The 25106-nt window shown below is 44.6% G+C and overlaps 1 protein-coding gene across 3 annotated transcripts in view; it reads right to left on the bottom strand.

Moving 5' to 3' along the window:
* The window catches only part of BCL2 (BCL2 apoptosis regulator), a 164428-nt gene extending 139322 nt beyond the window's left edge, over positions 1–25106 (bottom strand). For 2 of the 3 annotated variants that reach the window (XM_032422799.1, XM_032422800.1), the window contains exons 1-2: positions 24330–25106; positions 23259–24112 (exon numbers count right to left, since the gene is read on the bottom strand). In XM_032422799.1, coding sequence (XP_032278690.1) covers positions 23259–23834 — 576 coding nt within the window. In that variant the 5' untranslated portion in view covers positions 23835–24112; positions 24330–25106. Of the gene's footprint in view, positions 1–16005; positions 24113–24329 lie in introns of those variants that run through there. The other variant, XM_032422798.1, reaches the window with a different exon arrangement.

Here is a 25106-nt window from a genome sequence, read left to right as displayed (position 1 = left end):
AGGGGTATATTTAGAGGGTGGTTTGTTCTGACATGGAAACCTACAAAACAGTCCATTTGGTTTTCAGAAAAATGCAGAAAGGATTCAGCCACAATTTTTTTAAAAAAAATCATGCCCAATCCTTAAGAAGATGAATACATTCGGGGTTATTACTGTGGGCGCCTGTGCCTGGGACCATCTCAGTTTCTCCCGATGTCCCAGTAATTAATAACACCTCCTTTCACCCTTATAAGTGTCCCAGCATGGACAGCAACCTTTATGGTCATACTAGATATGAATGGATGGCTATCTGATAGATTAAGGTGAACACTGAAACAAAACACAAAATTTTAGAAAGGTTTTCCTTCTGAACCAAGGAACATGGGTAAGAAATCATGCAGGCTTTATATATTGCCAACATGCACAATTCCAGGCGGGGAGTTGCATTCTGATCACAGAGCGGGGCTCACGCACAGAAGGGTTTGTGTGGCACCAAGCAGGTGCTCTGTGAATGGGCTTGGATGAAACGATCTCCGCAAGAAGACAATGACAGAACCATTCTCACCAACGTCTTAAATGAATGGTCCTTCGCCCATGAGATACGACACTGAGGAACGGCTTAACGGTTCTCTTTGACTCTGTGGGTGAAATAGGTGTGTGTATGCGGGGGGGACTGTCAGAAAAGGTTTCTGCTGCAGAAGTTTCCATGGAGGGAGGTGCTCTCCCACACCACGCAGCAGGAAATAAAAGCGAGCTCCCTACTGCACACAGTGGGCTAACAAGCCCAAAGATGGAAGGTTTTCACGATCTGGGCATCCTCCTGTGGCAGATGACAAGTCATGTCAGCAATGACTCTCACACCATGACCCGGTGGCTGCTGGAGCCTCGCTTTGGTTAGAGGCGCTCTGGCAGGGCAAGTTCAGAAGAGTGGAGCTGGGCTCGAAGCCTCCCATGAACATATGGCCCCAGCCCCTGGCTGAACCCAGCCTCCTCCCACCAGCGCCCAGCCAGGCTCTCAGTGGCTGCTTCCCCTGCAGCCAGCCCCCTCCCCGACCCCCCTGCCACCACAGAGAGTCCACAAGCAGCAGGATTGGTAAGACAGGTCTAATCACATGAAACCAAAACACTTCTCCGGACCTCACTACCCAAAACGAAATGCTCTCTGATCCCCCGAACACTTTAAACGAAAACACACTCAAACCTTGAACATCAGCAGCGCACATACTTCTCTTTTTTGGGGTTGTGAAGGGAGGGTGGGGTGCTGCACAGAATAACAATTTTCATCAGAGGAAAATCCCCAATACACAGGCTGACACCTGCTTTATCTATTCTCCTCCCAACCAAGTTAAATCATCACAAAGTCTTGACAAAATATGTTCCGCAGGTCCAGAGGTGACAGTGACCGGGCAGGGACCGTGCATGTGTTGGGGTGGCGTACATGTCAGTGTGGGTTGTGAACGGGGTACATTCCTGGCAGAGGCCCCAAGGGTGTGATGCACGGTGTGGATATTCGGAATATTCACCAGCGAGTTGGTACAGACCCTGTAACACGTTTTCACTAATCCACCCACGAAAACAGACAAACTGTAGCTAGCAATTTCAAATGTCCCATTTCAAAATTTAAAACAAGAGCTCAAAATGGGAAAGTATGAGAGATCGCGTAGATTTATGGAGACACTTCCTCGCCCCCGCTCCCGATCTTCTCCAGGTACCAGTCATGACACAGTTCATCTTTACATCTTTTTTTTTAAGAACTAGCTGCCTACCAGAGAGCTTCACTTCTACACTTCTTTTTTCAAATCTAGCATCTCCTTGCCATGTGATACCACTACGCTTAGGGCTGGCAGAGCGAAAGCCTGTCATTCTTAAAACATGAAGAGAATAATTCAGCGCCTTTTTTTTTTTTTTTTTTTGTGATCACAGAGAATGCAATTAATACTCTGGCTGCTTTGGTATGTAGACCAAACCTTCTGCCACAGTGTTTTGTGGTGCTGCTGTCTCGGGCAGCTCTGCCAGTCTTTTCATTCCAACAGAAACGATGCCAGGCTTCTCAGCGCTCAGCGAAGTATAATGAGGCAGAAGGGGTGACTGGAACCCTCATTGGGGGAATGTGCTCCTGGGGTGATGCTCTACAAAATACAAAGCTCTCTCGAGATCCAAGGCCTTTTGTCCCCCAACACCTCCTAAAAGCAATTAAAATCTAGTCTTTACAAAGGAAAGGAGTGAAATTCTTATGCCTTCATCGGTAGCCCAGGAGCTTTCTAATTCATAGGAGGTACAAAGCAGCAAAAACAGTTGTAGACAGAAAACAAGCAGTGATTTACTAAAGCATATGATCAATGTGGGGAGAGTTACTACCTGCACAACTGGTAGACTTCCAAGATATCAGCTAAGAAATAATTATAACTCACAGAAAGGACAGGGCTAAAGAGAAGAGAGCCAGGAAAGGGACAAAGGTATAAATGTTTGTAGATATTACACAACACCGGTGCATTGGCTAAAGCTCTAAGGTAATCCTAGACCCAACCCCTGTCTCATTCAGGGCCAAATAACTGGTCCAAGCCAGTGATGGTATTTACCATGGATCGCAGGGGCCCCCCAGGTTATTAGACAAAAGAAAAAGCAGGAACACCAAACCCCAATGCTATCATTGATTGGATATTAATACTATTCTACTTGATTCTCTGGCCTTCAACACTCATAGAATAACAAAATCTTAGTGAGATGCCCTCTAATCCAACTCTCTGATTTGCAGATGAAGAAACGCAAGCTCAGAGGAGTGTGCAACATGCCCAAACAGCAAACGCTCGGAGGGCCGGGACACAGCCCAAGGCTCTTGGCCCCTGGCCCTCAGTACTGTGCTAATCTCACCCACCAGACCAGCCATGTATTCTTGACCTTGATAGCTTCTTCACTAGAAGTGTACCTCCCCGCATCCTTTGTCTGGATTGAGTGTGTGATATTGTGATATAATAAGAAATATGTATTTGATCTTCACCTCCGGTTACTGGCACAGAGCTCCTAAAACTCTTGGAATTTCCTGAAAGACAGCGGTGATAGCGGTATCTTTTGTTATAATACTCAGCCTTAGTCCCGAGTTCCTGACACAGGAGCTTCTAAGACCCTTGGAATCTCTACTGATGAGTGTCTTTTGTATGCTAATCAGATGACGAGTGGCTGGGTGGTCTTAGATCATTTCAGGATGCAGGGGAGGCCTGTCACCAGAAAGCCTAAGGCTTGATTACAGGGGTTGGAACTTCCAGCCCCAACCCCTGGAACCTTTTCTGGAGGGAGAGGGGCTAGAGAATGAGTCAATCACCAATGGCCAATGATTTCATCAATCATGCCTACATAATGGAAGCTTCATTAAAACCCCTAAACTATGAGGTTCTGAGAGCTTCCAGGTTGAAGAACAGCTCCACAACACTTCCCCCATACCTTGCCCTATGCATTTCTTCCATTTGGTTGTTCCTGAGTTGTATCCTTTATAACAAACCAGTCATAGTAAGTCAAGTATATTCCTGAGTCATATGAACCACTCTAATAAATTATCAAATGTGAGGAAGGGATAGTGAAAACCTCTGGTTTATAACTGGTGGGTCAGAAATGTGGGTGGCCCAGACATTGGTGTCTAAAGCAGAGGGACAGTCTGTGGGATCTGACGCTAACTCCAGGTAGTTAGTGTCAAAATTGAATTAAATTGTGGGATGCCTAGCTGACGTCCAGAGATTCGGAGAACTGGTTCTTGGGGTGAGGAAAACACCTCCACATCTGCTGTTAGAAGTGCTGAGAGTAAAGTAATTCAGAAGGGACTCCTGGGATCTGATCCCCTGCCTCTTTGGTCCAGGGTAGCTGCTTTGTCCTTCCATCCCATGAATGATCCAACCTAGTCTCAGACCTTCCTGACAGGTGAGATCCACTGACCTCGCTGCATGCTGCCAGGAACTGGACATGACCACAGCTGACTTCCAACAGAAGAAAGCATCCCCTTGTCAGGACAACATGCACTAACCCTCCCCTAACCTTGACCTGATGGTTCCCAAAATTCAACATGAGTCACACCTTTCCACTGAACATTGGCTCCAACCTTTGATGAATGTGTCACATCAGTCAGTTGCAGGACATGCTTGTGTGCATGTACATTCACAAACACAGACATTTACTTCTAAATAGGATCCTGTCCTATTGTTTCTAAGTAAATATTCCCACCGGAAGTTTTTAGTTTATTTCTAACAGGCATTGGACTAGAAGTCGAAAGTCTGACATTGTACTCCCGACTCCCAGCTCTTGAGGCAGGTGAGCAAGCCTCATCTTCTCCTTCAACATACTCACCTTTAAAAGTATGGCCAGGCCCTCCCTGCGTGGACTAAGACTGGACTCAACAAGAACCTGGATGCGAATGCACTTGGGAAAGAGTCACACAATGTGCCACAAAACTGTCTAAACTATACCCCATCTGTGCAAAAAGGAAAGCTCTTTCTACCCTCCTATGTAATAATACCCAAAGATGGGAGTAAAAAGGTGACCACACTGGGTAATAAATGGGTAGCAGTCTAGACCAGTGCTGTCCAATAGAAATATAATACGAGCCACATATATAATTTTAAATTTTCTAGTGGCCACATTTAATATATTTTTATTTAAACCAATATATACAAAACATTATCATTGCAACATATGTTCAACATAAAAATTGCTAATAAAGTATTTTTGCATTCATCTTTTTACACTAAGTCTTTGAAATCTGGTATGCATTTTATACTCCAATCACACCTCCATCCAGGCTAGCCACATTGTGCATGCCCAGGGGCTACGGCACCGCCAGACAGTGGAGGAGATTTTAGACACACTTTGTTACGGTTTCACGCTTTGAAGGTTGCACACGAGTCTCTTCTCGATGCCTAGCACACTGTCTTAAACGCCCAATCAAAATATGTGTGAGGTGCGTAAGTGTTTGGATGTCTACTGTGATCACGGAACATCACGGGCTAAGAGGACGCATAAGGACTTTAAAAAGCATTAGTCTGTGATGACCTCTTCCTGTTCTTGAAACCCAGAAGTCCTGGCTTGCGGGATGCCAAAGGGAAAGCTGGTGCTCCTGGTGAAATCCCAGGTGGGGTCTCCACCGACGCTGGGAGCCCCTCCTTGCCAGCCACCTCCTTTACCTCCACGCCCCTACGGGGGCTGTTGCCAGAAGCCCAGGGAGCCCGCTGAAACAGAGGAGCACTGAGGTCCCGCATTACTGGGAAATCATTTGCATTCTGTTCGGCGAATTTGCATTAAATTGGAGCCAAGAGCGTTTGGCTGGGTTTCCAGGCCACACTCTTTCTCCATGCTGCTATGGCCACCACTATTTATCACCATTTACAAGGGTGGTAGAGCAACAGAGACCCCCAGTTGGAATCAGCATAAAATAGAAGCCCTCCCCCACACTGCCATGAAAATCAGTGTCCTCTGGGGTAAGCGAGTGAAGGAGCTCTGAGATGTAATCTGGCTGCTACATCCTTTGTTATGACAAGAGTTTATTTTATATGACTCTGACCTATGGCATGAAAACACAGCCTCAGTTGGGGTTGTAATGATCCATGACAGCGCGCACACCTGAATACCGTGGAGCTCACATTCCGGTCCATGGGCCACCTGGGAAACCAAACTCACCACCCTTCATTCCAGAAAGCCACAGGCGGCTTCCATCCCCAAAAGCAATGTTTACCCTAGAGGACCCCTTCCCCTTTCCGCCAGGTACGTTGAGGGTCAACTCAAGGTAGAGCACGACTGCCTCGAGATGCACACACTCCTTCTTCTTCCTTTGGGTTGTGGGGCTGGCGGGGGTGGGGGGTACAGGGGGCGTGGATCTGCAGGGGGCAAGTGGACAAAGTAAATGACACAACAGAGAAGGCAGGCCTGCAAGGGAAAACACATAGAAAACAATCTGATACTAGCTTACAATTTGTTATTTTATCTCAACTGCCTATCTCTTTCTAGGACTCTTTCCCAGAGAAATTCCATTTTCATTACAAAGCTGGTTTCTTATGCCAGGGAAAAGACTGCGGTGCTGTTATTACTGCCATTGTTATTTCTCCTAAGGTCATCTCAGATGGTATGTTTATGTGAGATAAATGGTTTCCTAAACAGGCTTCTCTGCATCCTGCTGCTGGTTATGTTTGCCCACTCATCACTCCTGGGGCCTTGACACAAGCAGCTTCCAGGAAACTCCAGAAGAGGAGAGGCCACAGTGCTGCGATTAAGGGCACGGAGTACCCCGTGGATGCCTGAGTTCAAACCCCAGCTCAACCACCGAAGCAGCTGCGTGAGTCACCTCTCTGAGCCCGTGTCCCCATCTACAAGGATAAAAGCACACCAAGCTCCCCGGACTGTCCTAAGAAAGAAACACGTTCACGCAGACAGGCCGTCTAGAAAGTATCTGGCACGGAGCACACATCCTACAAACAGCTCCTTTATCACGATACGGCTGGGCTATCCTGTGACGTGCTGGTACTGCTCTTACCATCCACACTGACAGCTGTCCAGTCCGTCCGTCCGTCCGTCCGTCACCTACTGAGTGCTTGCCCTGTGCTAAGCACTGAGTATTCCACGACGGTCCAATTGTATCCACACTCCTCAATTCCTATGCACACCCTGACAGATTCTACCTTTGAAATATCTTTCACGGTTGTCCCATCCCAGTGGGAAGAAGAGGCCCATCCCGAGATGGACACCTGCCCCTTCTCCCTACCTGGCCTCCCTCCTGCCCCCTCCACCGCCAATGAAAATTACTATCCTGCTAGAAACCTTCGCTGGCCCTCCGCCGCATGAAAGACCAAATCTAAATTCCTCAGGGAGACACTCGGGGCCTTAGTGAACCAGCCCTGGCTATCCCTCCAGCTTCATCTCCTTGCATTCCACCCCCCAACCCCTGTATTCTGGTCATGCTGACTTCTGTACCGTCCCCAAGCTCGTCCCAACCTTCCTATCACTCTCTTTACTTGCACACGGGACCCTTTCCCATCCTCCGCAGGGCAAGCTCTTACGTATCCTTCATGCCCGAGGCCTCGTGGCACCTCCTCTGGGAAGCCATCCTTCACTCCCTCAGGAAAAACTCACTGGACTGCGAGATTTCTAGCTGAGCGGCCGCCCTCCACAAGGCCGGAGATCACACCGAGAAGCCTCACAGGCACTGAGCACGGTGAAGGCGCAAGTGACCACGCGTCACTGTCCCACGATGGCAAACTGAAGTCCGGAGGCAGATGCCCGGGTCAGGGCCAGAAACTGCCCCCGAAATACCAATATCCGTGTGCACTGAAGTCCGGTTCCCTTCCATTCTCTGCCCTAGAAAGCGAGGGCGAGGAAAGGAAGGTGCAGGGGAGCCCGCGCCGGGCAAGGGCGCTTGGCCTGTGGCTTCTTTTTCACACGGCCACCGCCTTGCCTCCTCTCGCCCCGCGTTCTGGAATGAATCAGGTCCCATAAGTGGATTTTTCAGATGACTGAAGCCGACACTTGTAAAAAATCTTAACCATTTGGAATGGAGACGCTTCAGAAACGGACTACCCGCTTTCCCTGAACTCTTCAACTCTCCCTATGGAAAGGGCCCCCCCGTCCTGCTGACTCACAGCATCTCGAGCCCGGCCCGAGCCTCAGCCCAAGGACAACCTCAAGGGCCGCCGAGAGCTCCGTTACCGTCTGCCCCACACGGAGCAGCCTCAGACGGCTGGGTCTGTCATTCCTGAGCCGGGCTTCGTGGCCTCGTTAGCCTCTTCCTTACAGTCAGACTCTTCACGTAATTCTTCTAATAATTTGCAGGCTCTGTTGCCCACTCAGGACTAACGGACTGTCTGTGCCATTTCTTTGGGCCGGAAAAAAATGATAACCAGTCTTGTGAGAACATGCATTTAAAAAAACAAAAACAAAAACTCTGAGTGGAGAATTATTTAGCCTTAAAAAGGAATGACATTCTGACACATGCTACAACATGATGAACCTCGAAAACACGATGTTAGTGAGGTAAGCCAGACACAAAAGGACAAATACTGTGTGATTCACTTGTATGAGGTGCCTAGAGCGGTCAAATTCACATGGACAGTAAAATAGTAGTTACGGGGGGGGGGGGGGGTTGCTGAGGAGAGGAGGGAACGGGGAGTTTGTGTTCAATGGAATCAGAGTTTCAGTTTGGGGTGGTGAGAAAGTTCTGGAATGGATGGTGAGGATGGTGGCACGACACTGAGAATGTACGGAATGCCACTGAACTATGGTTAAAATGGTAACTTTTAGGTTATGTGTATTTCTCTTTTTCTCTCCATGCACGCGCGCGCGCGCACACACACACACACACACACCCCAAATCCGTTAGGAGTGATGGCCAAGCTCTTATGACTAATGGGTGTGACCTCTGGCGTGTAACCTTTGTGTTACCCTTCCGCATAGCAGGGGCTGAAATTACTTCCCAGTTCTTAGTTGTGTTTAGAATCATCATAATTGCTAAACAGAGTGTTAATGGACTTGGCGGTCATAAAGACCTTTCATTCCCCAATTACAATCCTGGTGACAAACGAGCGTTCTTCATTTCCACGTCAACATTATAAATAATCGCAGGTATGACTGAGGCAGAGAAAGGGCAGAGCCTTCTCCTCTTCACGCTGGACACAAGTGAGCCCCTCCTGGGCACAGAATCCAAATCTACCCCGCCCTTGTCCTGAGATCAATCCCTACCACTAAGAGGTCACACAGAAAGCCATTAAAGAACAAAGATCCTAATTATCTCAAGTCCTTGGGATTTTAAGGATTTGTAAAAATACATAAAGCAGACTTTTAAACATTATCGTGTTGGGTTATAGCTTATAAATTAAACGTTTTAGATTATATTGGACCCACATTTTTAAAGCAGTCTAGTCCCCAGAAGAGAGCGGAAATAGCTAGTGGGGTGTTCAGTTCAGTGAACACAGATCCCAGGGTTTGGGGAGCCTGGTTTTGAACTCTGTCTCGATTAATGAAAGGTTACTATTGTCCCTCTGCCTGAATAATAATTTCCCTTCCTTTTTTGCTTCCTTATGAAAGACCATGAAGTTCTACTCTAAAAATTATAACATGTTGTGCCTGGGAGAAATGTTTAATTTTTTTATTTATATATGCTTCCTCAAACAAACCCCTTCAAACAATTTTTTGTTTTTATTTTATGCCTTCGGAATTTCAGTTACGCATTTGGCATATGAACTTAAGTTAAATATTCAATCTATATTGCTTAATAACACAAAGAGATATAGAAATGAATGAGAAAGCAAAGAAAAACAGAGATAGGTTTATAAGGAGCCTAGTAAGAGTTTCCTATCTTGTCAGGACTTAGTGCTTAGGTTTCTTTTAAGAAAGTCGTTTCCTGGCCCAGCCGAAACTCCCTGAGCCCTGCAAACCAGCACAGCAGCATCCTGTCCAAATGTCATTGTGGAAACACTGTGCTGTTCTAGGTCAAATGTATCCAAATTAAACCAAGGGAGATGGAAATGACTCTCCCTTGATACACCCTGGTTGCTGAAAGTGGGTTTGTTTATATGAGTAGAATAAAATTTACAGCTAAATATAAAAAAAAAGATACATCATCATCATCTTGTAAGCTTGAGGAACATGTCATTCCACCTCTGGACTCTGGAAAAAAACACTAAGGTCATGCCTAAAATAAGACCTCGAAGGGCTGAGGATCCCACCAGAGGGAAAACCGCAGACTTTTCCCACCTCTTGATGAAGGCCTCAGGCAGGTTACAATTGGACAGTGAGGTCATTTCTCTTGAACCAGGACAGAGCTGTGGATTTGTTATTCCAACACACACATGCTGACCCCTGGGACAGCTTCTGAATCAGGTGTCTGGTCTTGGTATGAAGCGGTGATTACTACTTATTTTTCAAAAGTTATTTACACAGACTGTTGGAGCCAAAGAGGAGAGAGACAGAAACAAAATGTTTCTCTGTCTCTCTTTTTTTTCAACTATGAAAGAACTTTTAAAAGTTGGCGTTATGAAAGATTTCACCTCCTAGTTACTAAAATAAAGATGACTAATTGGCTTCCTAAGGAAACACAAAAGAAACCAAAAAGTCACATGCAGCAAAGTGTTACTTTTTAATAGGTTTCTATTTTACATTAAAAAAAAATTCTTGAAGTTTTAGAGGACATCCATGACCACTTGGATTGCCTAAAAAAGGATCTGGTTTTGCCTCTTACTGGGCAAAATTCCTTGATTTTGCAAAACCTCTGCTTCCTCAATCTGTAATTCTACTTCCTACCCTCAGAAGAGGTTATGGGGGTTAAATCATCTCCTATCCATAGCAGCACTAAGCCCAGAGTCTGGCACATGTTGGGGTGCAATCAATTCCTTCCTTCCTCCTGGCTTTCAGTGACTGGGGCCATTGACCAATGTTGTGATACATGGAAATGGGAGAAATGAAAAGATCAGTAGGTATAAGGGGGAAAAATGTTCCAGACGTTTTAGCCAAAAATGAAAATCTTCTCTAACTCTATATTGTGCATGGTCACCGACCTTAAACTGACATACGGGCTGTGTTATACCAATACACACATTAATTTTAAGGAAGAACATTATGTTTTCAGCTGCTAACTTTAAAAAGCCATTTAACCTCCTCTGTGTAATCTGCAATACTACTAGCAGAATCCCAAGATTCCTGCAAGAGTTAATAAGCCCCATCAACACTCCTATATCAAGTTGTCCCCTTTTTGTTATATTGTAGTCCCTTATATGGTTAATTATTTGCCTGTTTACTGTGCTAACCTCCTCACCAGTGTTGGATTCATGAGAGGTATGCGAGACAGTTCTTGACCGCCATGTTTTCCGTTGCAGATCCAGTGCTCTTCCAATATGTGTTGAATAAATGAGGTTGAACTAACATAGCCACATGCCCTTTAGACACTATGGGATCTTGCTGATGAAGGCTCCGCCACTTTTTAAATTCGATAAGCGCTTTAATCGCCAAGTTTATGTTGCTTACCTAAAGAGGCCAATTTTACAAGTTAATAAAAACTTGGATTGCTGGTTAGATGCCAAACAATCAATGGTCTACATTTGTATAATTCTGCCTGCCCTGCTGTGTCCCAGAACCCTCATGCTGAGTTTCGAGAACTCTCCTGTCCCTCACACTACTGTCCCCTTGGAGGAGTCACCTGCTCAATCCTGCCCAGCTCCCAAGCACACCCACGGGGTCTTGAGCGAACGTATGGGCATCAAATAGCAAGAGGTTAGATGCCCCTCTGCCATAAATATGAAACACCCTTCAAAAGCCAAATCAAAGGAGGGGGAAAAAAAAAACCTGAAACAGAAGACTACATTTTAATTTTCTTGACATTTTTTGAGGTAAAAAGCAGCAGAGGGGGGCGCCTGGGTGGCTCAGTCGGTTAAGCGGCTGCCTTCGGCTCAGGTCATGATCCTGGGGTCCTGGGATCGAGCCCCACGTCCGGCTCCCTGCTCAGCGGAGAGCCTGCTTCTCCCTCTCCCTCTGCCTGTCACTCTGCCTACTTGTGCTCTCTCTCTATCTCTCTGTCAAATAAATAAATAAAATCTTTAAAAAAAAAAAAAAAAAAAAGCAGCAGAGGATACTATTTTTCCACATTAGATATACTTGATTAAGTTTCTATTGAGGAATCTGGTGTCCTTGTGAAAACATACCCTGAGAAGCAGCACAGTGTAAAGAAATAGCCACCGGACTCTGAGTCTGGGAATGAATACCAGGAATTACTGGCCTGCACAGCTTTCTCAGGTGTTTTTCTCTTTGCATGGGAATAAACAAATGACAAAAAGGGTGTAGGCAGAGAGAAGTGGGAATACAATACCCGCCTTGCCTAGGGTCCTCATGAAGACCAAAGGAGCCAACAGACACGGAATTCCTTTGGAAACTTTAAAATCCCCCAACAAGGTGAGACCCCACTGTTGCGATTTTTTTCACGTGGAGGAAAATTCTATGAAAACTGCCTCTCAAAACTGAATTCTTTCTTCAAATACACTTTCATTAACTGCTTGTTAATGACAATTTATTACAACGTGAATTCTAACAAAAAAAAATTTTCAGTCCGGCAGTGCTAATTGAAACGAATGGGAAATAAGAAAAAAAAATGTCTATTTTTTCATATATCTCACTACAACGAGGACCATATTCTTCTCAAAATAACTATGGAAAAAGAGCAGTGTAACTGAAGAAGAAATGAACCGGGTTCTGAAGCATTCAGTCCATCACTATGTCTTCCTAAACAAAAATCTCTCCGTTCTAGTCCTAACCATTGCCCAATACTATCAGCTTCTCGCTGTCCCTACTGACATTCCTCTAGGTCAGGTGCATGGTCTCTTGCTCATTTGCTGAGCTAGCCCCTCCCCAGTCTGATTAATGGCAGGACCTTTCTAGAATAAACCCCTCCACGGTGGCGCACCTCCCGCGTTGCCTCTCTGATCTGCCCCCTTGCGCCCCTCCCTCCAGCCAGGCTGGGCTCCGGAGTCCCAAGAACATGTGGCGGAGTCCCAAGAACATGTGGCGGGCTGCCGTCTCTGGCTTTTGTCCCCCAGCTTCTTCCTGCTGGCCACTTCGCTCCCCCTCCCCACTTCTCTAGGTTAGCTCCCGCTCCTTCTTCAGGCTTCAACTCCCTTTCCTGGGAAGACTTCCTTGACCCTAATAAGTACCCCTACTGTGGTTGTAGGTCTTCTCCCCTGGCTCTCCCCAGGCTCGGCTACAGTTGTTTTGTGATGATCTCCACCCTGCTGACTGTGAGCCCTCAACCTCCCCGGGGCCTGGCCTAACCATGTGCTCAATAAAAAAAAAAAAAAAAAAAAAAGTGTGGGACAAATGAATAACCCATCTCCTGTTCTGTCTGCTTTCATTGTAGGATCCGGCACAAAACAAAACAAAACAAAACAACACACCACAGTCATTCTCTAGAAAACACAGAGATGCAACTGGGTCCTTCATAGTAAGAATGAGGACATCCTTTTCAAGATCATGCTGAGCCAAACAGGGAGAGAGGTCCTAAGGAAGAGCCGGGGGTCTCGACTCATATGAAGTTTCTCCCAAGTCTCCGCATTTTAAAACCACTAATTTCCTCATTGGTCGTGCCCTTTCAATATTCCTTACAAAGGTATTTTCAATTTCCACTTGACATGCACTTTCATCAGTTAATTTTTAATTGAGCCAAATATTAAATGCTCACATTAACCAGACAAAGCGTGTTTAGCTACTGATTTGCAGTGACAGCTGGTGTTATTCTCACACACAGGCCAAGCATGAAATAGAAAACTAATAACCCCTTAAGTGTGTTCTCAAAGTATCATTTATGGGAAAGAAGACGACTTTCAAAGGAGACTTGTGCAATGGCTGTCATTTTTTTCCCCCGAGCCACAAGCTGTTACAAAGCAGGGAAGCTCATTTTCTCACGGATACGGACAAGCTCAAGAATCCCACTGTCACTGGATGTATTCATTAAGAAGGAATCTGGCAGTAGCACAGGGGACGGATACTTTGGAGAACAGGCCAATTATCTGGGTGTCCTTTCTAATTTGAAGTTTCTGAATTCACTCATAGATAAGCCACTTGAAGAGGGTCTGGCAATGGTAACATAATGCACAGATGGCCACTAAAGAAACGAGAGGGAGGATGGGAGAGAGAAGAGAATTTGCTTGTGGTTTCATTCATGGGGACAAATCTGCAAGCTGACACATCCTTCTTTTTAAAAAGCCCCTGGAGAAGTATGGTCAAGCTTCATTACAAGTAAACAAATCATACAATCTTTCTCAAACAGATGACAAATGATGAGCAATAACACTTTGAGTTTGCTTCATGCCAAGGGATGAGGGTTCTTAAAATACAAATTTCACCAGTTCTGAAAACCACAGAAAGGCGGTGATTCTTGCTTCAAGCAAGACAGAGAATGGAGTCCAATGCTGCCAGGCCAGTGGTTTTATCCAGGACACCCCTGGTGGTCTTCTTGCTGGTCAGTGTCTGGAGAAGTAAAATCTTAGGTTCTCTCACCTCTGGGAACGTTGAGATCTACTGACTTCCACCTTCAACAGGAGGCTTGTTTTCATGGGACAAGAACTAGGGGATCAATTATTCCTATGACTTTTATGCTGTGGTTCTTTTACATTGAAGCTATAACACTAATCGGGGGGGAAAAAACACCTTGTTCCCACTGTGAGAACCCTGGACAAGCCCTGATTTCTTTCATGACAAGGTGATGAAAATCTCAGACATCAAGACTTCTACCCGGCTTGAGATTTGAACCATGGGACTGAGAGCAGCTAAGCACGTACATAGAGGCCGTGTGCATTCTATATATAAACAGATATAAGGTGACAACCCATAGCCTAGTGTCTAATATTAGCATTAAAGACTTTTATTAAAGTTGAACATTTAATGTAAAGCAAAATCCAGACTTGTCCTCAAGTATGAAAGACATACTTTTTCAATTCAGTGATGAGGGATGAAATCAAAATACTTCCTAGGTGTTTTTCTTTTTTCATTTCTATTAAGTATTAACAAATCTGTGACGTGGGACATTTGGAACACAGACGCACACTCTATAGTAAGGAGAGTAGGAGAACATTAGTTGGTTAGGATGAGTTAGATGCTCAAAGTGTCTCTTCCATAATCTTTTATTGATTAATTCATTCAATAGACAATTATTGTATGTACCTACGATCTACTCTCCTAGGTGCAGGTTAAATACAATAGGAGAAATCATTTACGAAATGACAAAGTACCAGTGAAGGAGAACACTTTGATTTTATAAGATCTCCACAAATGGTGGTTATTATTAGGATTTTGGGACAACGCTAATTTGACCCAAGTTGAATTACTGTTTAAGCAGGCAAACTGGAAGTGGGAAGCCAGGCTTTGAATAGTTAACTCCCAAGTTAATCACCACAATCCAACCCATAGAAGTCTGCGGAGGACTTCTGGGGAAAAGCAGTATGGAATCAGCAGGGGCAGTTAGGACCATGTCTGGAAACACAAGAAGGAAATGGGAAATCTACCTGGTTTGGGAGGAAAGGCATATTGTATTCGTGGCCCAAATTCTCTCTTGAGCTCCAGATCCTTAAGGCCAACTGCTAATGGGCATCTCCACTTGGATATACTACTGGAAACTCAAGTTGAAAATGTCCAAAATTAACTTCATCACAGTTACCCCACAACACAGCAATAGTTCTTATCTTTCCTCTTTCTCTTGAGGACAATATCACTTTTTGAACGAGCTGGGTTTCAGACTTGCGTCTTCTGCTTCTTCAATCTGTTGTCAGTCCTTTGGTTTCCCTTCGGCACTGCCCCCACCCCCATCTGCCCCATCTTTTCCATTCCCTACTCTGCCACCATCTCTTCAAACCCCCTCCCTGGTCTCCCACTGTCCAGCAATCTTCTGCAAGCCCACACATCCCACCTTGCCTCAGAACCCTTTTGATAATCGTTTTAATGTTAACCAAGTTAAATACAAACCTCTCCACTTAGGACCCAGTCATAGCTCATGAGAGATCTCTATGTCCCAACCAAGTCAGACTCTACTATTCCCACTATTGTCCAACTAGGCCTCATACATTCCTGTCTGTTCTGACTTCTCCAGGCCAGTTATCTAAAACGCCCTCTCCCCATACCTCCTACCATCTACCTCCTGCATGAAACTCTTCCAGATCCCCTTCTAGCTGGACCAGATCTCTCCATCCCCTAAAGAGTGGCAAAAGATTGCAGCAACTTACATCTTTTTAGTCCCACTACTGGTTGGCAAGTTCCTTGAAGGCAAAGTTGATCTTACACATTGTTTTACTCAACTAAAACACCTGGCATAGAGCCTTGCACATAGTAAGCCCTCAGTAAATGTGTTTTCAATGAAAAAAAATTAACGTGCATGATATGCGAAATCACAAGATCTTCATAACTCTTTTCATTTCCATCCCTGCCCTTTGTGAGTTAAGTTTTGTGAACGATTGCTCATTTGCCTTGATAAGACTTCTTCATACTGTTTTCTTCTTATACTGTTACTTTAATATTTAGTTAAGTGGCTCTGCCTCACTATACTTATAATTTTGTTATTACAAAAACTCAAAACCACCTCTAAAAGCTTTCAGTTTTAAAATGAGAGAGAGAGACAAAGAAAGAGAGAGAGAGAGAGATGTTAGCAGGAATTCATAAGGGAAATGACTAGGAGATAGTCCTGAAATTTTAGACTCAGAAGTGCCAATTGGTTTCATTTATGGACTTGCCTTTTTTCTTAAGGGATAAAATATCAATCTCTAAAGCCGATGATATACTTTGCAGTTAATTTTATTCCTATTCCAATTGCAAGAGGGTAATATATATATATATATACACACACACACACACACACACATACATACATTTATGGCAAATAGGCAGTGAATTAAGAGGACTAAGTATCTGTCCCAGATTCTCCTGGAAAATTCAAATGCACCTGAGTGGACTATCTGGCTGCAATTCAATTTCAGAGTCACTACATAGATACAACATTCATGGTGTTGCCCCTAAAGCAATCTTCATTCTCAGCCAAGAAGAGATGGAAATCGTCAAGAAGAGATAGCCTGCAACATTGATCCTTTGTTTGGTGCTTTAAGTATTCAAAGTCGTAAACTGTCGATACTTGCACAGCTTAAGAAAAGACAGTTAAAAAGAGAGAAATATAGTAACTGGAACTGTCACTAGCCTCAATGGAAAATCTCCCTTGAAATATTAAAGCTTCACTTGACGCAGTGGGTCCTCGGGTTGTTTTCAGGAGGCATACTAAAGAGGAGAGTGGGGTCAGTCATAAGCTTCTGACTCATTATGTTGAAGCCCCAGAGAGCCGATGAGCTGATTATTAACTAAAAATGGAATATGGCTCTATCCCTGACATTCTGAAGGCAAAACAAGGAGCAGGATGAAAACACAAATTTTCCAAACAGTTTCCCAGGGAAGTGCATGTTCCATGTGTCATGGGGAAGAGAGGTCCACATTCTGTAGAGAAGTTTCTCATAGAATCCTGTCAATCGCCCAAGAAAAATCACCCAAGTAGCTCTCAGTACATTGCTACAAACAGTTGGGGGCGGTTTGGGGAAGTAGTCTGGAATAGAAGCTATTTTAATTAAGTTAGTCAAAACTTAATCTATGGCTAGAGTATAACCCCTCTAATCTCACACTGCAGAGATGAAGCAAATAAAACTTCTGCCTCCAGATCCTAACTCCCCCCCTCCCCAAGTGGCTGGAATTCAGGATCTCTGGGGGAAAACGTCGCCTCTGTTGACAGAATTGTGCCTTGCTCTGCTTGCTGCAGCAAGACTGGGGTTGAGGTTATATTCTAGCTCTGGCCACAGCCCTTTCCCTGCTCCCTCTTGCTGGAATGGAGGCAGAACATTCTTTGCTTCAGGTGAATCCTACCCTGTGCGTGTTGGGAGGGCACAAGGAGCTACATCCAGGGTTTCTCGGTGGTGGGATAATGGGCAGGTAGGGGACAGTCATGGGGCAGGGTCCCCATGAGAAAGCCCGAATGGCTTTGGAGAGCTAGAAACAATCATGCGATCATCATGCGTACTGAAGGACAGCTGGGTTTATCTGTTGTCTGGCAAGTAACAAGCAGAGAAACAATGTTGGCACTATAGAATTGAGCGTATATCAGAACAAATTGGAAAAGGAAAACGGCTTTGTTGTAATTTCAAAAGTTTTACAATCTCCATTTAAAGAAAGAGGACCATGAGTGCAAGCAGTTAGACAGTGTTAAGAGCTGCCCTCCAGGAACACAAATGCTAAAGTGGACCAGAAATTTCTCTAAACAGATTTGGGAAGAGAAGCCTCTTAATAAACGAAACAGTACTATAACCTAAAACAAAAGAAAACAAAAGCTTTTTATTTAAATCTCTCCCAAAAGAAGAGCCCCTGTTCTGTTCAAAATCAACTTGTATTTTTCTGCATACAAGGATGATTTAAGAAAGACAGTTCTTCAAATTAAGTTATTCTAATCATCCTATTCAAGGCCTTGATTGTCTTTTAAATACAAAGAATTAATGAAATACCTTAAAAATTGAAGACAGGTGTTTATTAAGTCTTCTTAATGTGTATTAAGGCTGCTTAATGGGTAAATATTTAACAAGGGAACTCCCCCGGCCTTTCAGTTCTCTTAAGTGTGTGTTTGTATTGTACAGTATTTTTTAGGTTATCTACATTTCTCCTCCCATTTAAATCAGACGCAATGCACACATGAACAGCCATACGATTAGAAGTAACTTTTTTAGGCAAAGATAGAAGTGTATGCAAAATAATATATACTTGGGTTTTTTTTTTCTTCTTCTCTATAAATCTGAGAATCTAGGATTATGCTTATAGGGCTGCATGTAACTATGAGTTTACTTAGACACTTACAACACTAGCCTGTGAGGTCACCCAAGGCAGGGGTAAAGCTGTCTTCCCCGTGTCCCCAATCTAACCCAGGGCCAGGCACATGAAGACTTGCAATCATGTCTGTCGAAAAACCGTCTCAGTCCTTGGATGATTTTCAGCGTTAATCCTGTTTAGATGTCAAACACTAATATTGTTTGAATCAAACCAAGAAGAACGAAAGAAAAGCTTCTTAGTGAAGTAAATTCACGGAGTGGTCTCCTGTATGTAGCTGGGGGAAAGGGTGACCAGCTTGCAAGGTTAGGGCTATGCCTGAATAAGGTGATGATATTAGATTACCTTAAAAAGGTTTAACAGAACCTTTGAACCTCAAATACAATCTATCTCTGGGGGGAAAGCCTTTCTACTTGTACACGACAAAGACAGTGTTGTTTTTCCAGCACAAATGCACTTGTGCGGAGATACTGCTTTGCGTGACTATTGCTAAGACACGCTGAGTGACCTCAGAAAGGGGCGCGGGGAGAGGCGAGCAGGAATGACTAGTGATAAACACGGCACCCACACACCTGCTTTCCAAGTGGGTTCACCATTCCTCCAAAAAGCTGGCTAGGACTAGAAGTAGAGATAAGGAAAAGCTCTGAGAGTTTGCTTTTAAAAACAACAGCAACAACAACTTGTGGCTTTCTGTTACCTGGCGTTCTGTGTGGCCTCAGGACATTTAAACATTCTGAAATGTACCAGGTCAATTAAGGATTGCTAAAAAGACCAATCAGTCCTCACTAGAAAGCACAGCTGAAAGTAACAGGACGCGCAAAAGAAAGCCATGTTTGCAACAGACATTGAATAGCAACGAAAGCCGTACAACAGAAAAGGGAACTAAGTGAACTATAAAATTTTACAAAGGTCCACAAATACAATCACTCAACAGCACGTGACTTGCAACTCTAGGGGCGATAATGTAGTTTTTTTTTTCTACAGAATAAATTATGGCAGGGAGTCATGTGATTCTTAGCAGGCAGAAAGATGCACTTTCCCAAGGAAAGTTCATCATTAAATATTAGTTAAGACTGGATCATCTTCAGACTATTTTTAATCCCTATCATTTCGCTGCCAAAACTGGCCATAAGCAGCTGATACTTGGCCGCCAGGAAAATGATGCTTTTGCGTTTACTTCGTACACTGGCATAAGAATGGTACTGCTTTCCAGTTAATCAAGTGTTTTGGTGGATCTGCACTGCCAACAGAAGACAGAAACTGCCTGCCGACCAACTAATAAAAAGGAAGCTAACCTCTACTGGATGTGGAGAAGTAAGTTCCTGTCTTCCTAAACCACAAAGACCAAAAGACCAAAAAAAAAAAAAAAGAAAAAGGAAAGAAAGAAAAAAAAAGTCACACCACCATCTCATCAACAGAATGAAGCTAATCTCCTATTTAAGTTTCTCTTTCTTTTAGTAGCCCACAGCTCACTCTCTTCTGAGACATGAAGCTGAATATTGTCCCATTTCTCAGCTTGGAGGGAGCCATCAATTTCACCCACCGTCAACGTTCCCATATCTCAACACTTTGCCTACAAGAGCCCCTTCACCTTGAAGCAATCTCAGTCAACACATCTATAGAACTCAAACCGTGTTACAAGAGGGTAAAATAATAACTAATGGAGGTATCAAAAGAGCGAAATCTCCGGCCTTTAATTGAAATAGAAGAGCTGTGTTACTTCACTGGGATCAATAATGCCAATACAAACTGCATAGCTACCATGAAAAACATTCTTGAGAAGACTGAGCTTACAATAATTTATCTTCTCTCTTTTGTTCCAATGTATCTCGTCCAAGGATCAGATCACACTAGTGGACATCTGGGAAATATTCAGTATTCTAGGTAATACTAGAAACCCGTGAGGCTGCTGGAATGGGACACTGGAGGATCCACCCCAGATTGTCATTTTTCCTAAAAGATGGCCCCAGGAACCTATGGTAGATAATAGTCAACATCTCTAATTTTTATGTGCACTTGAAAACTTGTATCTCACGTGAACCACAAATTCAGACTCATTAGCTATGGGGTGGAACCTGAGCTTCTGCATCTCTAAGAAGCCCCCAGGTGATGCCCCTGCTGCTGGTCTGTGAACCCCACTTGGAGTAACAAGGTCTCAGACATTTCCTAGAACTAATGCTGTCTTGTACTCCCTCTGTCCTGCTTCTCTCACAATGCCTTATTCAAACTTAGGAATAAAGCCACACTCCATTCTAACCCAGTTTCTTCTTTAGTCTTTATTTAATTTGTAGGCTTCTGGGACTCTCTCTCAGATGCCTCTCCCTCCAAGACGCTGCTTTCTCCAAGCTACGGAACATGGACTACAGTTTTCCTTCATCTCAGAAGGCTGATTTTGCCTCAATAGCAGCAAAGAAAAAAAGTGACTTCAGATCTGAAACGCCCATTATTCTATGCGCAGTATGATCCACTGAGTCCTAGAAGCCACACACTTCATTGTCAAAGGTCAAAAGAATGTACTAGCTCTCTTCTGAAACTTGACCACTGGCATTCAGAGTACTTTACACTATAAGACGCAGCACAGTATTAAGGATGCAACCCTGACTGGTGCAAATTTCGGAGGGAAATCTGTATGCCCTATGGCTAAACTAGACATTTAGATTAGTCATTCCTATTTGAAAGGATAGGTAAATCATCTGTAACTCTCAAATACTACCACTTTGATTCCAAAGTATCCATTTATGATTACATTTCCTGATACCTACTTTTTTTGGCCAAATTCCTTTGTTTTCCTATATAGTCATCCATCTACATGTTGTTCTGAAAATGACACATTTTACATCAGCTATTTGTGCCTCTATATGATTTATTTTTACTATGAGAGGTTTTGTGAAAAAATTTCTTTATCACATTCTACAGTATGTCCTTGTGGTTTGGCATCATAAAATACAGCCTCGACATTTATCAATCTCAGATACCTGTTGACCACAGAGATAGGCTCTACTATGAAGACTCTATTTTGAAAGGAGTTAAAAGTGAGACTTTACTTAAAAAGTAAACTCAATTGCATGAGATGTTAACATAGTAAAACGCAACAAAACAAAGGCCAAGTTTCTATCTTAATTTCTATCATAAGCATATGTCTGTTTCCTAGCTTTTTATTAAATTTCTTAACAGATGACAGTTACCACCTTGGATTTCTTTCAACTAGAAAGAAAATTTGAAATATTTTTTTCATAAAAATATGAACTGTCAAATCAGTTTTACTTTGGTCTGAAAAAGATCCTTTTGGAGTCTGGAACTCTCTACCTTTTTGGTTATGGTGGTTAAAAATAAAACCACCTACTTAACCAAACATTTAACAAAAATATCCTTTTACCCTTTAGTGAATTCTTCCAGAATACTAAAGATCTGACAATCCAGGATCTCAAAAAGACAATTCACAAGGAGCATTTTACATGTTAGGAATTTAAATGGGGATACTTTACTTTTAAACACTGAACAGTGGCATCGAAATTTTGTCCATTTGATCAAGTAGGATCAGATTTTCATGTCAGCCATCTACTTTCTTGGTTTTTTCTCTTTTTTCTTGGCCTTAATATTAGCATGCTTGTAAACTGTAATAAAAAATGTAATGTGCTTCTTGAAATTGAATCCACTTGTAGTCATTTCTAGGCTTTGTGCTCCTGTTAGGTCCTATAAAATAATAACATCAGTAATTCTCCCTAGAGACCATACAAGGAAGGACTGCATTGCAGCCTTTTTCAAAAAGAATTCTTCACATTAAAACAAAAAGTCTGAAAAATTTTCAGACAAGATTCCTCTTTTACTTTTTCATAAATTAGTAATTTTACATATAAGATGTAGATCTCAATTACAGTTCTTCAGTCTTAGGATCTGGAGACCCCTCCCCCAAAGAATCACACAAAACAATACCTTTATGGTAACGTGATAGAAGCTCTATCTAGCACCAGAAAAAAATCACCTCACAGATGTTCTTCAAAGCTACAGGCATCGATCACTACAACTAACGTCAGAGCATGAGAGAATCCACAGCTGAGAATCAACGCTTCTACGCTTCCTATAGACATTGTAGATGCATGTTTTTTCGGCAGAGGAGACCACCAAATGATGTGGACTGTAGGTGGTGAAAAGTAAAATATACTAAAATTACAGTAAACTTTGAAATCGTACACTGGGTATAGAAATAGAACGCAAAGTATGCAGCCAGGACAAATTATGTCACTGATGAGATACAGTATCCATGGCCCAATGTTCTTCAAGACACTCAGTCATGCCCACTGGGAACAACGTGGCACCCGCCACAGGATGGAGTTCATGGACTTTCGGAAAGTCAACTTACCTCTTTACAAACACATCTAAGTTCTCCAGGGAAAGCGGCTACACCAGATCTCCTCTTAGGGTAGATCTTACCAAGTGAGTCAGAAAAGGCATGCCCTTGGTCCCCTGGTGGAGTCTATTCTTCTAACTGGGTAGTTCCCAAATTGTAGTACAAGTAAGAAACCCCCAGGGGAACTTGTTTAAGATGTGGATCGTCAAACCATCCTGGAGTCTAGCTCCTGAGGAGTCCGGGCGTTTGGAGGGGGTGCGGAGGATCTTTGGACCCCCAGTTTGAGAAACCCTAAAGGGATACCATTTATCCCGAGATCCCACTGGATAGCAAATGCTGGATCTTTAACCCTCGACGGCTGGCAAGCAAGGAAAACACTTTTGGTCAGAAGGAATCATCAACAGTAGTGTTGGCAGGGGGAGCTTCGAACGGGGCGGCGGGGGGAGGGAAGCAGGCAACCTGATTTTACGTCCCTTAGCTCATCAGCCCGCCCTTGGCCCAAGAGCCCACCCACACTCCAACCATGGACTCTCAGCCTCAGATTTGAAACGTCCAGCCCAGACTCACATTCAAACAGACATGCACCTACCCAGCCTCCGTTGTCCTGGATCCAGGTGTGCAAGTGCCGGTTCAGGTACTCAGTCATCCACAGAGCGATGTTGTCCACCAGGGGCGACATCTCCCGGTTGACGCTCTCCACACACATGACCCCACCGAACTCAAAGAAGGCCACGATCCTCCCCCAGTTCACCCCATCCCTGAAGAGCTCCTCCACCACCGTGGCAAAGCGTCCCCTTGCGGTGAAGGGTGTCAGGTGCAGCTGGCTGGACATCTCCGCGAAGTCGCGGCGGTAGCGACGGGAGAAGTCGTCGCCCGCCTGGCGCAGGGTCAGGTGGACCACAGGTGGCACCGGGCTGAGCGCAGGGCCCGCGGCGGCGGCGGCGGCGGCGGCGGGGGCGGCCGGGGGCGGCGGCGGCGAGGTCCTGGCGGGCGCGGGGGTGCGCCCGGGCTGCGAGGAGTAGATGCCCGGCGCGGGGGCGGCCCCCGGGGGCGCGGCGCCCGCGTCGCCGGCGTCCCACTCGTAGCCCCTCTGCGACAGCTTATAGTGGATGTACTTCATCACTATCTCCCGGTTGTCATACCCTGTTCTCCCAGCGTGCGCCATCCTGCCCCCGAAAGCAGCCGGGTACCAGCAGCACCTCTCGCCCCTGCTCCCGCCCCACGGCCCCGAAAGAAAGAATAGTTATAATCCAGCTATTTTATTGGATGTGCTTTGCATTCTTGGATGAGGGGGTGTCTTCAGTCACGCGGAACACTTGATTCTGGTGTTTCCCTCTTGGCATGAGATGCAGGAAATTTTTACTTAAATTCCTTTCGGACCTTTATTTCATGAGGCACATTATTATTAATTATGGTTAATATCAGTCTACTTCCTCTGCGATGCTGAAAGGTCAAAAAGAAAACTAAGTCAAAATCAGGTGCATTTTCCTTTATACACTGGGTGAAAGAACGCAGGGCATACACACTACAACTTACACAACTAAAAAGAATGTATTTAACTGCCTGGAAATTAAACTTAACTCGAATGCACTTAAAGTTAAAATCTCAAATGTTTCCATTGAAAGTTACATTAAACCAATTTCCTGTGCAAAGAACTTACTTGTATTTTTTAAGGACAGCATGATCCTCTGTCAAGTTTCCTTTTTTGTGAAAACAAAACAAATGCATAAGGCAAAGATTCCATCAATCTTCAGAGCTCCCCAGTTATAGCTGCTTTGAAACTTCCAAATGAATCAGGAGTTGGGGGAGGGAGGGTAAAAAATTAGGAGAATTTCCAGTTTGATTCCCAGACTTCTCCTTCACAGAAATGTCAATCCGTAGGAATCCCAACCGGAGATCTCAAGAGCACGAGAAAAAAAAAAGGCAGCGGCGGCGGCAGATGAATTACAATTTTCAGTCCGGTATTCGCAGAAGTCCTGTGATTTTCCCCCTCTCGGCAATTTACACACGCACACACACGCGCGCGGGCACAGACATGGATCTCTAGCCGCGGGACCGCTTCACTCCTCCACGGGAGACAGACAGGGACCGGGGGCCGGCGGACGAGCCGGGCACGGGGGCAGGAATCCTCTTCTGATTAAACTCCGAACAGCAAATGCATTTTCCGAAAAGCTGCTTGATAAATGAAGGCAGGACGCGCCCGGCCCGCCGGTGCCGAGCGCGAGAAGCCCGCGCTGTGTGTGGTGCGGCGAGGGGTGGGGAGAAGGAGGTGGTGGGGGAGGGTTTTATTTTTTCCCTCTTTTCCTAAAAAGGATGACGGCTACGAAGTTCTCCCCCCTGGACCCCCTCTTCCGCTGCACCCCACCGGCGCACCCCGCCTCCGGGCTGCGCACCCTTTCTCCTCCTCCTGCTCCTGCGCGGCGGCGCTGGCGGCGGC

This window comes from Phoca vitulina, unplaced genomic scaffold (assembly GCF_004348235.1).
Source record: "Phoca vitulina isolate PV1807 unplaced genomic scaffold, GSC_HSeal_1.0 scaffold27, whole genome shotgun sequence".
Classification (NCBI taxonomy): domain Eukaryota; kingdom Metazoa; phylum Chordata; class Mammalia; order Carnivora; family Phocidae; genus Phoca; species Phoca vitulina.
Note: the sequence above shows the minus strand (reverse complement) of the source record. Positions and strands in the feature narration are given on the sequence as shown.